This window comes from Atractosteus spatula, chromosome 5, assembly GCF_055471065.1.
Source record: "Atractosteus spatula isolate fAtrSpa1 chromosome 5, fAtrSpa1.hap1, whole genome shotgun sequence".
Classification (NCBI taxonomy): Eukaryota; Metazoa; Chordata; class Actinopteri; order Semionotiformes; family Lepisosteidae; genus Atractosteus; species Atractosteus spatula.
Genome location: NC_142710.1, coordinates 30,273,323 through 30,288,002, shown reverse-complemented (window position 1 = coordinate 30,288,002; position 14,680 = coordinate 30,273,323). Strand labels below are relative to the sequence as shown.

Here is a 14,680-nt window from a genome sequence, read left to right as displayed (position 1 = left end):
GTCGCAGCAGAGCCAGAGCCTATCCCAGCAAGCAATGGGTGCCAGGCAGGGTACACCCTAGATGGGACGCCTGTCTAGTACAGGACACTCACCGACACAAACACGCACTCACACCAGGGCCAGTTTTCCTGGAGGTCAATTAACCAGCCAGCATGTGTTTGGACTGTGGGAAACACTCTGAGGAAATCCACATGAACATAGGAAGAACCTGCAAACTCCCTGATTCTCATTCATTTGTACTCTTCTTCATTGTGCACCAAATCATCAATATTTGTAATCATCCCATCTGGACACAGTATCTTCCAGCTACCTACATTAAGAGAATCAAAGAAACAGAACCTTCTCCTCTGATATATAGTACGTGCTGTCAGGCTGATTTCCTTTATTTGACATGAACTGTATATATAGAATGGTTGTAAAAAAGCTTTGACAACTGAAATAATTGATACGGACCTCAGCAATGCCTCCCAGTAATGATTGTGAACAAGAGCTGTTGTGCAACAAAGTGGCAAACCTTTAGTTACATACTGTACATGTCAAGCAATTTGGCCGGAGTTGATTTAGTTTAGCATGGCCACTGAAGAGTTTTGTGCCTTAAGGAAGGAATGGCAAGTTTGTGTCCATGAGGAGTACTATTAGATATCACACTGACTGACTGAGAGATGCAGTCTAGATTCAAACCAGTATGATCCAGGTTGCAAAACTCTTCTTCTATTCCAGCCAGAGGCTTTTACCTGATAAATAGAGTGTGAGTATCAAGGACATTGTTAGCAAGTCAAGTATTAGTGACGGTTTAACAATACAGTGTACAAACATAGACAAATATTATTGAATAAATTAGTCACTATTGTGTTAAGTTCACTTTTATTATATTAAGCAAAAGTAGGAACCCAGTTACACCACTGACATTTATGCATTATTATATAATTCTAGAATTAAATAGTATTCACTTTAAACTCATTTACAAAGCAGGAATATGTTTTCAAAATAACAAGAATGGAGGACTAATAGTACTAGCAGTGCTAGTATATATTGTACTATTGTTCAGGTGGGTAGCTGCGTCAGCATGCGTAGGCTGCAAAGGAACAAGTAATAGATTTATTCCATGCTTTCTTCTCTTTTCAGCATGGAATAAACCTATTACTTGTTCCTATGTTGTACTCTATCTTATGGATAATGTAAACTACTGCCACAAAAGGTGGTCACTGCCTATGGTCCTATGTGCTGTGTATTTCATTCAACCATGTGCCCAGCTATAAAAAGCACAATCCGTGTATTGTCCAGACTTAAGACATAATGACAGCATATACTTACATCCTCATGATCATGCATTATAGTGATACAGTTCTGTGTAACTGAGCTCAAGTATCTGAGGCATTTGTTAAGTCCCATTTTAGCCAACCTGCTTACTCTTCCATACTGTAGCTCTGAACCAAACAGAAAATTGACATTGACAAATACAACTGACAGTCACTTCCAGACTGGTTGCTTAAAACTTCCCAAGTGTTCATGCGACACTCTGCGGGAAGGAAAGGATGATTAGAATGCATGAATCCCACCCACCACTCACACACATTCAGACAGTGAGAGAAAGAAACCAAAACACCCAAAATGAAAAAGAAAGCTGGAATCGTTCTAGCAGTTAGCGTTCTACCTATACGGAGCAAAGGCAAAACAAGTGCACATACTGTAAATGTAGGCTAGCTGGTGCACGCACATCCGCAGTCCCCTTGAATACACTACACTGCAGCGGCATTGCTCAAAAGCTAATAGCATCAATTACAGTTCTTCGTCCGTGCTTATCGAACACTTCTGTTCTAATTACAGCATGAATGGCTAATAAACTTGTTTTTGCAACGGTTGACTAGCTTATGTTCTGGCAATGGGAGAAGGGGGGAGGAAAAAGTGCTACTCCACAAATCACAAATGCATCCCTTCAGCTTTCAGGTTGCAGTACTGCGGAATGGGAAGTATTTCCTTGCCTGGGAGCCGTAGTGAAGAGTGAGGGGAGGGGCTCCACGGAAGAACTGGCAATCAGAAACCAGCAATTGCTTCGGTCTTCTTTTTGCGGTATCTGCCACATTCAACAAGAGGCGTTTCGCTGTTTCACGGGTCAGTCTGGGCTTCTTTTAATGTGAAATTTGCCTCGCCATCCGTGGGAAGGCACTTAGGAGCAAGGGGGGAGAAGAGAGAACGGAGGGGAAAGAGCCCCTGCAGCGAAGCATAAAAGTAGGCTTTTATCACCCAACGCTACAGGCTGCAAAGTGAGCAAGAACGTTTTTCTTCCCCTCTAAGACTAAATGGTTTAATTCTTTTGGGGTGTCTTCAAAGAAAGATCAAACAGCGGGTACAATGACTGAGAGAGAATCGGCGACAGACACCGGAACTGCAGGTAAAAACTATTCTATTTATGATTCAAACCTGTAAAGCTATGCTGTAGTACTGCGAGGACGGCCAGTGAAGAGATGGATAGGCGTGCACATCTGCAATAGCCCAAATGGTCTACAAGACTGCATTTTTGTTTTTTATCTCCATTTTTTCTTTCCTCCTTCCCTAGATTCTGAAAGTGGGTTAGGTAATGTATTGCGAATCCCATGTAAACCGAGAGGAACGATGTACTAACTACAAGCTTGTGCAGTATGTTGTGATTTCAAGCTTTGACAGACCACTTTGAAGGCTTGAAGTTGGAAACGTTCAAACCCGATTATGAATTGTATATATTCCTTTAAGGGTTTTGATGAGCCTTTTATTGACGGAATGCTAATATGGCCACACATGCACTGCTCAAAACCTATTACTCAATGCTGGGAAAATTTAATTGGCGAACTTGGCGGTGGGTACTTTCCATAATTCTATGATTCTGTTCCAAAAACCTGAAAACACAATTTTTACCAAGTAATACGGATTAAAGTGCGTTATTGTTATTAGAACTGCGTGAGTGGCTAACTCTGGACAATGGATATTTAAGGTAAAAACGAGAAAATAAACGTGGTCCCTTTCCATAAAAAGGGATAAAATCTAGAGGTTAAGAAAAATCACATCTGAGTTTTGACTTCCATCATCCATGGCGGTGCGGAATGGAGTCACATGGCCGGTCCCTAGGGGATTCTGATTCAATGCAGCAAAACTGCATGCGCTGCTCCCTGCCAGGTAAAACAATACTGCGGCTTGGACGTTTCACCCATTTGTCTTTTTCTTCTGTGATTACTTCTACCACCAACTCGGCGGGGATGATTGGACACAGTTTCTACATTTAAGAGTGTTTTTGTTGTACCTCAATGACACAGGATTCCTTTCACTCTGCTGTGGTTATTCCTGTTGCTCTAAGGATGGTTTCTGTGGCATACAGTACTGTAGCTGATGCCCTCTCCTGTTTCAGGAGAGAGAAAAGTTATGAGATGCTTAGATGAATATGTTTTTCATTGGCAGTGTTGTAGATGAGATTTGCAATAACTTACAAGGGAGTGTTCCTGCAGGAGTTTTACGAAAGAAAAGGCACCGTCTGCCCTTCAGAAGGACAGAGCAATAGACTGTCTGACATCAGCGCTCATGACACTTGGGAGTGGTCCTTACATCCCATTCAAATCTCTTTTGCTGATAAACTAAACTGAATTATAATAGTGCAGCACACAAACCCAGACTAAGCTTTTGCATGGACAGGCATTGCTACATGGTAAAAGTAATACAGGCCTGCAGTATTTTTGTGCAATTCATGCCTTTGAAACAGTTTCCATTTTGCCAGAATTTTCAATTTGGTGTTTTCCATATCTGTTGAAAATATCTTCATGCTTTCAGGTTCTCGCAGGAGAATGGCCACTGGTTGTCAGATTTCTAAGCTGTCACTTGTTATCCCCCTGCAGTGAAGCTACAGAAACAGATCAAGCAGTATGCCGTAATGCATTCTCACCAATCCATTACTGCAGCAGTTGCCTGGGATGAATGATGGATGATGGGGAAGAATAGTCTGTCAAGTATGGGTGGTTTAACACATTTATTTGTTATAACTGTGATTGAAGAAGTGTGTATTCCAGCATGGGCAAGTCCATTTGACTGCTGATACAGACCTTTTCTCTCTGTACAGTATATCACCAATCTATTTTATTTACCTGTGGGGTAATGCAACACACATGTATGAGGCAGGGCCTAAGGAAATATTAAATAATCTGCTATTCTAAATGTATTTCCAATTTATATAAATGTTTGTATAAGCCAAACATGAGATGAGTGAAGACGTCATGTTGCCAGCAGCTTTGTTTTAGGCCTTTATTTCTGTGTCAGCAGTGTTCTTGAGTATCTCTGTTATTGGTGTTACTTGTGTACTAAATGTTGCTTTACTGTGTAAAACTAATTAATATTGACATTGAAATGGGCAAGACGTCTAAAAGATATGCTTATCTGTGGAGATTGACCAAAAAATTGAAAAGTTTAAAGGAATTTTTATTGATTTGAAAATCAAGTTTCACAAATCTTGGATCCGGTGTGTGATTATAACATGGTGTGTCTTATGTCTGGCGTTCTCCCTGTATACATGTGGGATTTCTGTATTGCTGTGGTTTTCATTAACCAGTTGGTCAATTGGTGTGTGTGAATTGTGCCCAATGTATAATAGTGTCATGCAAGACACTTTTAACCTGCTCAGGATGTAGTCTTTCTATGTGCCCCGTTTTTTTGGAATAGACTCTGAGACTCTGTGTAGCCAGTTACCAGTTACAAGAGGGTTTATGATGGATGGGAGAAATTAGACTGTGCACTACAAAGTATAATAATAATAAACTTTATATAGTGCCTTTAGGTGGCTTCTCAAAGCGCTTTACAGAACAACAACAATAATACAATATACACAAGATAAGCACAATGAAAAAACACAGTGTGAGGAACAGTAGATGGGGTTACTGAATACGGTAGGAGCAAAGGGGGTAAATAACAGAACCAGTTAAGTAAAAGCCATTCTAAAGCAGAGGCTTCTGAGTCTAGATTTGAAAGAGTTTAGGGAAGGTGACTCTCTGATATCCTTAGGGAGAGAGTTCCAGAACTTTGGGGCATAACAGGAGAAGGCCCTGTCACCCGTAGAGTGTAGATAGGGGGACAGATAGGAAACCAGAATTAGAAGAGCGAAGGTTGCGATTATAGTTCAGACAGGCACTGAGGTGCCAAACCATGCAGAGCCTTAAAGGTGAGCATGAGGATTTTGATGTCGACACGAAACCTGACAGGAAGCTAGTGCAAGGACAACCGGGATAGGAGTAATGTGATCACCTGCACTAGATCTGGTCAGGATTTTGCCTGCTGAATTTTGGTCATACTTGAGTTTGTTCAGTGTGGATTTAGAAACCCCAGTGAGTAGAGCATTACAGAAATCATTTCAGGAGAAGACAAATGTGTTGATCAGCTTTTCAGCAACAGTTAGCAATTATTTCTGAGGTGAAAGAAAAATGTTTGGACAATATGTTGCACATGTGGGTTGAATGTCAAGCGTGAATCAAATATCACCCCCATTTTTTTCAATTTAGACTGAAGTTCAATTACAGTACCATCCACAGATAGGGTTATAGCATTGGCTTCACAAAGTTGATGGGGGGTGGCAATAAGCATAACTTCAGTCTTGTCACAGTTTATATAAAGAAAAATTTGAGTCATCCATGTTTTTAATGTTGGAGATGCAATTAGAGAGAATAGAGACAGCCATATCAGTGTCAGGTTTGGTATGAATGTAGATCTGAGTATCGTCAGCATATAAGTGATAGTTGAGGCCATATGATCTTAAAAGCTGATGAAGTGGAAACGTGTAAATGCTGAAAAGTAGGGTGCCCAGTATTGAGCCCTGAGGAACACCAGAATTAACGAGTCCAGTTTCAGACCTAAATCCGACAAGAGAGACAACGTGACAGTGATCAGTGAGGTAAGACTTGAACCATTTTAAGAACAGTGTCAGAAACTCCAAACCCAATCCAAAGACGAGAAAATAAGATATCATGATTAACAGTGTCAAAAGCAGCACTGAGATCAAGAAGAATGAGGATCAAAAGAGAACCAAAATCTTTGAGCTATTAGAAGATCGTTAGTGACTTTGACCAGGGCAGATTCTGTGCTGTGAAGTTTTTGGAAACCAGATTGGTGAGGTTCGCAATGAGGTGGTTGTTTAACTGAAATGTGACAGCACATTCTAGAATGTTTGCAAGTTGGAGATGAGGCGAAAATTGTTTAGGTTTTCCAGAGTCATGTGTGACTTTTTTGGCACAGGTTAATGACAGCAGTTTTGAGGACAATGTATATATCCAAAAGAGTCAATTTAATCTGGATTTCATTTACAGAGTATCACATCCCGTCGGTTGTTTTTTCTCCATTTCTAAGATCCCAGTAGGAGTCTTTCTGTACCAATGTAACAATGCAACAAGGACAGATGATGTATTGCTTTCCTACATAGATTAGAGTTTATGAATAATATTACATTTTTATGGTCTAACTAAATGAGTTTTCATTATACACTGCATAGATCATTAGTTTAGCTGCAAAGCTTTCCTGTTAATTACAAAGCATGGGTTGTTTTTCTGACATTTAAACCCACTCATGCCATTACATGCATTTTCTGGCCTATTACTGACATTACTTTAAATCTCTTTTCTTCATCAGGCTCGCCGAGGAAAAAGCAACTGCATGTCTTTTACAGCAGTAATCAAAATCTCCTAGTGACTTGCAAAGTACAGAAACATGTCAGGAACACACCCTCTAACAAGAACAGCAAGTGTATGAAATTTGAATGAGAAAAACCGTTTTAAAAGAAGCATGTTAATTAACATCTGTGTGTGTTGGTATTGCCTACCAGATGGACTAGATGGGCCTGAATGGCGTTCTCTTCTTTGTAAACTTTATTATGGTCTAATGTGGTGGATATGCCAAGATAAGTCATCCATCCATCCATCTACTAACCACTCCTTCCATCTCAGGTTCACAGGAGCCTATCCCAGCAAGCAATGGGTGCAAGCCAGAATACAGTGTACTTTTGTGAATTTTCTTAGGATCAATTGGGTGGTTGCTAGATTTTTATCTGCACTGAAGCCCAAGTTAGAACCTTTAATCGTAGTTTGTTCAGCGCACCAGGCTTTTGTTTGTAAACACCATTATGGCTAGAGTAAAATGTGCTGTCAGACTTCACGTGTTGTTTGTAGGTAGTCTAATCTCTTGACTTTACAGTACAAGATGACTGGTTGAGGACTTTTAACAGTTTGGTATTTCGACATTTAGAAAGTTGCAGACTTTGAGCATATAATTGGGATTTTCCAGTATGTGTAAATTATTATGGATGCATGATTAATAGTTAAGGTCATGAATGATGTAGTACTACAAAGTGAGTTGACTTAAAATAAGCAGAAGGTCAAAAGTCTCAAAAATGTCAGTGGTCAAATGTCTTTCACTTTTTTAGAGAAAAGAAGTACAGAAGATGTTTTTTCAGAGTAAAGTTGAAAACTGTATAAAAACTTAACATCACTCCTTGCCTATCATTATATATTTAATTGCTCTTTATCATTTAATAAACATCATAGCAAATTGTACAGTGCCAATAGTCCACACTTCAAAACCAAGCCTATAATATTCTTATATTTTAATGGTAAAAATTAAAATGTTTTGGCTTTGTGCCATTAGAACTGTGTTTTTGTTACGTTTATTCTGCTCCTGTTCTTTATAGATGTGTGGATGTGGGTGAACATGTGTCAAAGGTTGATTTCAAGCCGTCAAGCAGAAGATTAGTAAGTGTAAAGACGTGATAGCTCCCATCCAGTGACAATCAGAAGAGACTCTGCTTCTTGAGGAGCTGGGGTGACCACAGTTGATTGAAGCTCATGCACTACTGTGCTTGACAATCAGCCAGCTCTTCTTATCAAGAATAATTTATTGCATTGCCAGTCTGTTTTAAAACAATAAGATGCCTACAGTCTGGAACTCAGGTAACATGTAATATAAAAAGAGCAAGATTCAGAGGTGGCACCTTATGCTTAAGTCATGTGAAGATGTTAGTGAACAACTAGGAGCACCAGAAATCTTTCTGAACTGTTCCTTTGAACGTCCAATTGAGAACAACTCGTTGGTAGCTAGTGTTGGTCTTCCTGAGGTATGGAGACCGTAGTGGGTGTGAAACCCTTGAGCAGAATCTCTGTTGTTGGGTGTTCTTGTCATGCACATTCCCATGGTGTCTGTTTGGGAAGCTGCCACAAAGAACCTATTGTTCAGGCAGGGGAAACACATTGCTCCAGCTCTCCTTTCTGCAGGACAGTGGCATATTCCCTTTCAAGAACCAGGGGAACTAATTTGACACTCCGGCAAAGCAAAGGTTAAGCCTTCGCTCAAGTGGCTTCAAAGGGTTTAAACGGCATAGGGTTTGTCGGCTTATTCTTTACATGAATAGTAAAAATGTTGTTTCAGGCGTGTGATGCAGGATGAGCAGGAACTCTATTTTCCATTTTTCTTCCAACAGTAAAGTCTATATTTAAGCTCATAAACACACTCACGCAATTATAACATAAAACACACTTTTAGGATCCTGTTAGACTTTTTGCAACGGGAGCTGCATTTTTTCCAGTGCTGCATGCACAATAGAAATGTGTAGTGCAGATATTTGTGTGTTGGAAGTTATGTGTCCCCTCAGTGTGCAGGATGAGTCAGATGCAGTCAGCAGTGCCCTGCTTTCTCATCATGTTTGTTCTGTGCTTTTTATCTTACTTTGATGGTCCACGGGGAGCAGAGAGCAGCTCTTCCAGTCTAAAGAGAGTCTGAAAAGAGTGTTCCACACAATTTAGGCAGACATGCTATATTACAATCAAGCCAAATGAAGCCAAAACAGGTTTCTCCGCACAATTTTTGTTTCTGCAGTCGTGTAGAATTTGGAGCTTTCCGTACATTTCGAATCAGAGTAAATAAAAGGTGTTGCAACTATACATGAAACTACTGTATATCTGAAAATGTGTGACCCCGTTTATGGTAGAGAGCTTTTAGAGTGTTTTGCTTTCCTGGTTATGAGTTAGAAGTGCAGGATGTCTTTTGAAACATGTCTTGAAGCCCTAGATCTTCACATATCTTGAAAGGATTTGCTAAATAGTCTTCTCCATCTTTATCAATAAATTATTGGAGCAGTTCATAGTTGTGTGGTAGAGAAATAAAACAACTTGTACCCGGTCAACATTTCAAGCTGTTATGACTATTTTATTCCAGATCAATATTTGTGATTGCAGGTCCCCTTTTAGAGAGAGGGGAATAAGTACATTTACCCCTTTTATTACTAAAGGCAGTGCCTTTTAAATAGATACGTAAAGTTTTAACCATGACCATGATATTACAGTAATGTACCTGCCAACTGATTCTCTGTGTGTTAAAAAAATGGTGAAGGATATAATAGTTGCATAATAATATTTGGCCTATTTGGTGTACCATAAAACTGAGAGATGGATCAGTAGGATACCATAAGGAGAAACAGTTAAAGCTAACATTATGGCACCCAAAGACTCATTTGTTTATTGTGTATTTGTTAAATATCTCTCTACCCCTTTTCCAAATACAAATGTTTTCTTTTACTTTTTTGTAGCAATGTGCTATTCTTTTTTTATTTTTCAGTATAACGTTATGAAATGCAGAACTGGTTCTGTTCTTGATTATGACATGTAAACAGTGTTGCCTAGTGTTGTTTACACCCCTTTTTTAGAATGGACTCATGTATGCTCTTTTATAGGAAGTACCCAGTGCTATGTGATGCGACTGTTCTAATATGTGCAAGGATTATGTGGAACTTAATCAGGGTCAAGTTTTTTTTCAGGAAGGGATCATATTTAGACCTAGACATTGTTCTAACTCTAAGACAATCAGACTCTAGTGTAAACCTTGACACAGGATGATGAAAGCATAATTTGTTTTTATTTGAATCTGGATCCTTTCCTGAATACTGGAAATACAACTTTTTTCAAATGATCAGGATGTGTAAATCTGAGTACAATTAAATGTATTCCTCCTAGATAGTTTTGAAAACTCGAGAAAAGCAAGTATACTAAAGTAATTAAGAGTACTATTTACAGAGACTGGAGCCTTGGTAGCTCAGACGGCAAGGGCATCTAACTCCAGACCGGAAGGTCCCAGGCTTAATCCCAGGTAGGGGCGAATAATGTACAGTAGCTTGCTCTAATTCCTTCCAGACGGCTCCAAGGTCCACTCAGCCTGCTTTCCAAATGAGTACCAGGGGTTAATCCTTCCAGGGGAAATTGACCGGCCGGAGCGTGATGCTGACCACATCACCTCCACCTCTAGTGTTGGATGGTCAAGAAAAGTGGTGGCCTTTGCCCCCCATTCCCCCATGGGCCTTTATGGCCTGATAAGGGACCTACCTACCTATTTACAGAGATTAATTTTTAATGTATACATTTTTTTCCACCTGTTATTCTTATGCTTACTCAGATCGTTAAGAGTTAAAGTTTGGAGTTTTGGAACACCATGGTGGTCTAATCTTCACATTCCTCTGAAGTATGTGATATGACTGTTCACACATGTGGTCAGGCAGAGTAAAGAACAGCAAGACCAGAAAAAAAGAACAGATGCAGGAATCTACTCCAAATGCAGAAGGAGGGGCCAAGCATTACAGACATTTCTTCCATTCCCTGCATTGCATTGCAAACAGCGCTGATCTTTGCATGAATGTAATCAGTTCTGTGGGAAGGGTCTTTAGGTCAGTGCAGTTCTGATGACATTGTTTTGGTGAATTTAAGGTAAATTTAACACACGTGATAAATAGTCCTGAAGATGTATTTTCTGAGAGCTAGGAAATGATAAGTATCATATTTCTTTAACTCCCCCACACCTCCTTTCACAAAGGCCTCCCAGAGCTGTTAAACTTGGCAAAGCTGAACATTTTGAATATTGGGATTGGGTAGGAGATAATATATATTTAATGGAAAGATGTGTAATTAGGATATATCTGTTCTACGTACAAATGAGAAAACTTTGGAAGTGATGGAGAGGCAGAGGAAAAGGAATTATAAGTTAAGCAAGATTCGCTTTACATTTTCTGTCTCCTTAAACTTGAGGCCCCTCATTGGAATGCAGTCAGTTCCTGGAGAGAGTGCTCCTTAAGGGCTGGACCACTGAGCTTCCTCTCCAGAGAGCATCAGCATGCATCTGTGAGGAGAGGAGTTCGGGTTCCCATGAGAGAGCAGACAGCAGAAGCACAACCAAATCCAGCTGTGCAGACACAGTCACTTCACTGGAGGAGACATCTCTTTTGCTTGTATGTTAAAATACTGTAGGTCGGAGTGATCAAAACACATGCAGAGTATCTCAACTTTCTCTCTCCTGTAAGATATTTGGAGTTGAAGTGAAGTGATAGTTGTGTTTTCTTTCTCTGTCTGATTTTTCAATCTGGAAACTGAAATGAAGTGTGCTTCTTGGAAAACCCCAAGGAAATCAAATCCTTTTCCACCAGAATTCCAGGTTCTGATTGCGCCTAATCAGTTGTGTATTTTGTGTGCAATTAGTTGGCGAAATATTAAAATAATTTTTTCTGGGAATGCACGGAAAAAGGTTGGGCTCTAGTACGTTTTGTTGGGCTAACAACAAAGCGCATTGCTGCTCCTAGTGCTGTGTTTATTGAATTCACACAGTCTGGTATTGTGTAAAATTGAAGACTAAATTGAATTGTCCGTGTCTGCAGTGCCTTGAGAGAGACAAGCCGTAACAAATCTTGAGAATTACATCGTGCTTCCTGAATGACTTAACTCCAGTGTGCTGACCAAAGTCCACGCTGGGCTTTCACAGTCTGACCTTTCAAAAACTCCCTCCTAAATCTACAATGTCAGACATCTCCACCTGTGCTAATAAGTAGCAGGCCTGCCATGTATCATCTGTTTGGGTGCGGCATTTGTGATGGTAGTGAATGCAATTAAGTTGATTAATCAATCAAAAATATACTTGTAATACAACACGTTGTAATAATGGGAACAAAAACTCTGCATTAGCGCATTACTAAATCAAGTGACGTCCTCCAGGAAGTCAAAATATCCCATAAATCGGTAATAATTCAGTTTTACCATAATGTGTAGTCTATATTTTATTGAAAAATGGAGATGCAATAACATTAGGGTTTCTGTCCATGGGGGTATCTTTAGAGATGTCTTTGAAATATATAATCTGATTCTTATTGATGCTGTTTCATCTTTTAGATCCCTTCTTTTTACCTTGATTCAATCGCTCTTTCATACTGAAAACTGTTGCGGTAAAATAGACAATGTTGACTAAATGCATTACTACAGCCTAAAATCAAAAACTTGTGTTAAGCAGTGTTTGTGATTTTTCTGTTTTATTTTTAAAAAACAGAGGGAACAAAAAACTCCTGATTAAAGGTCAAATGTAAGGTGTCCCTATGGTAAGACTATTTTATTGGTTTAAAACAGATTGCGCTGTTTCTTATTCGGGTCTTTAGAAACTGGAATTGAAATGCAAACTTCAAAAATTCAACAAGTAGAACCTAATTCTATTAACGTTATGAGCAATCAAAAACATTTTAAGTGCAGCCAAAATCTGAATACTTTTTCAATTGTGAAAAGAAGAGATAAAAAAATAAAAAGTCAAACATGCTTTGCAGTCTTCTGAAACATCTTTCCAATATGATTTACTTTACAAAATGAGCTTTGAATTTGCCTGTATTATCTACTGTAGCTTTGCTTCTTGTCAGTGTTAGAATTTAGAATGTGCTAATATTTTCTCTGGTCTTTTTTTCTTCTGGCCTGTGTCGTGGTAGAATGCAGACAGCTATGCTTCAAAGCAGTTTTACAATGTGTTAAAATGTGGTTTGTAGTCAATTATAAATTACTATTGTTTTTAAATACAAATCTAAACCTTTTCCAGCATCTGCGAATTCAGCTTCCTTCATATTACATCTTTTCCCTGTCTAGTCTGCACTGCTCAGGACTGAGAATTTCAAGTGTCAGCTGTAATGTTGAGATAGTCTTTCTTTTGAGTTGGCACTCCTTAGGCTGGTAAAATAGAAAAAAAATCCTTTCAAATATGGAATAAGCTTTATTTCTTTTAAGCATTTGGACATTCTTAACTCTTGCAGAAAATGAGTGCAGATAAAAAAAGTGCAGAAGTTGCTAGAATGATTTTTGTAGGGATTTCCTAAGAAATAGCACTTGTCATGTATTATTATAACCCAGCATGTGAACTAGGTCATACTCTTTCATCATCCCTGTACCATGTGAAGGATAATACTAAGAGTTGTAATTGATTTAATACATTTCTTGCTTCAAGCACGTTGGCTCAAAAGAAGGCAGATGTTATTTACAAAGTTGGATACTTTCACTTGCAAGTACCATCATGGATATGTTCTGTAGTGGATTCATTATAATATTAAATACATGCCTCTCAAATAATTTAAACCACTGTTATATACTGAATTCTGCCGTCACTGCTCTCAGGGGAAGGGCTGCTGTAAAGGAGATGTGGATGATGGATGTTGGCTTTTTGCTCTCCAGACCAACCCAGCCAGCCACTGTGTAATATAAGTAATCTCAGGAGGTTTGATTTGGGGAGCTGCATCAGCATGTGTCAGCTGTAAAGGAGCAAGCAAAGGTTAACTCCAGCAGAAGATGCAGAAGGAAGAAGGCTTAAAGGCTAAATTGGATATAGTGTGGAATAAACCTTTACTTGTTCCTTACAATTAACCTGGCTAGCACGCATATGAGATTTCTGCAAAAGATAGGCAATAGATATTTTACTACCTCTCAGGACTGACCCTATATTCAGTGTCAGAAAGAAAAAAACAACATTTAAGCACTGTTTTAAACACATTCTTCTTTCTTTTTGCCTGCAGGTATTATGGCATGCAGGTGAGCACAATTAAGTACTGTGCAGTATCTAGATCAGGGGTCAGCAGCCTTTCAGAAGGAGCGTGCAAAGAGTTAGCACATGCACCTGTTTTTACGAATTTGTGTGCTATTGATACTTTTCTAATGTTAATAATAGTCTTACTTATATTTTCGTTAACAATTGTGTAATATTAAAATATAATATCTAAAATTAATTAATTAATATGTACATCTTACCATTTAGTGTGTTACTTGCTTTGCTTTCCCTTGCTCAGTTCTCCAGTCTCGGACAGTAGCTTGACACTGAGCAGCACACAAGCCTCTGAGTGTTCAGTTGTTTACCAGCAACCGAAGGAACAAAGAACTGACTTCATATGTGAAAATACTGTACCTGTTCACTGAGGTACAGTATGTTGATCCAAATGCTGGGGGCAGTGAAATGTTTCATGTTGAAAAACTCCTCGTTCATCTCTCTAAATGGTTGAAATGGATGAACATCTGGCTTTGCTGTGTGTGTGTGAAAAATGTTATCAGCTGCACAGATTGTGAGCTTTCCGGTGAAAACAATAGGGTAGCCCTTCTAAATATAATGCAGTAAATAAACCAAGTGAAATCTTTCTACGCCAAATACCTTTTTGATTGGATAGCATATTGTAGAGGATTACAGAACAGTCAAGCATGGTTTTCTATCATTTCTCTGACTTAATTTCCTTGTGGCTTGGTATTGCATGTGCCATTAGAGATGACGATTCTTGCCAATAATGGCATGCGTGCTGTAGGCTGCCGACCCCTGGTCTAGAGAAATTCTGACCCTTTGCTTTAAAGTTGGGCACATGTGGGTGGTG

At 39.1% G+C, this 14,680-nt stretch overlaps 1 protein-coding gene across 1 annotated transcript in view; it reads left to right on the top strand.

Moving 5' to 3' along the window:
* The first annotated feature begins 2,143 nt into the window (after positions 1–2,143).
* Positions 2,144–14,680, top strand: part of hspa12a (heat shock protein family A (Hsp70) member 12A) — a 47,314-nt gene continuing 34,777 nt past the window's right edge. Inside the window, exon 1 of the mRNA XM_088916598.1 lies at positions 2,144–2,392. Within this exon, the coding sequence (XP_088772724.1) occupies positions 2,353–2,392 (40 nt within the window). The 5' untranslated portion in view covers positions 2,144–2,352. The remainder of the gene's footprint in view (positions 2,393–14,680) is intronic.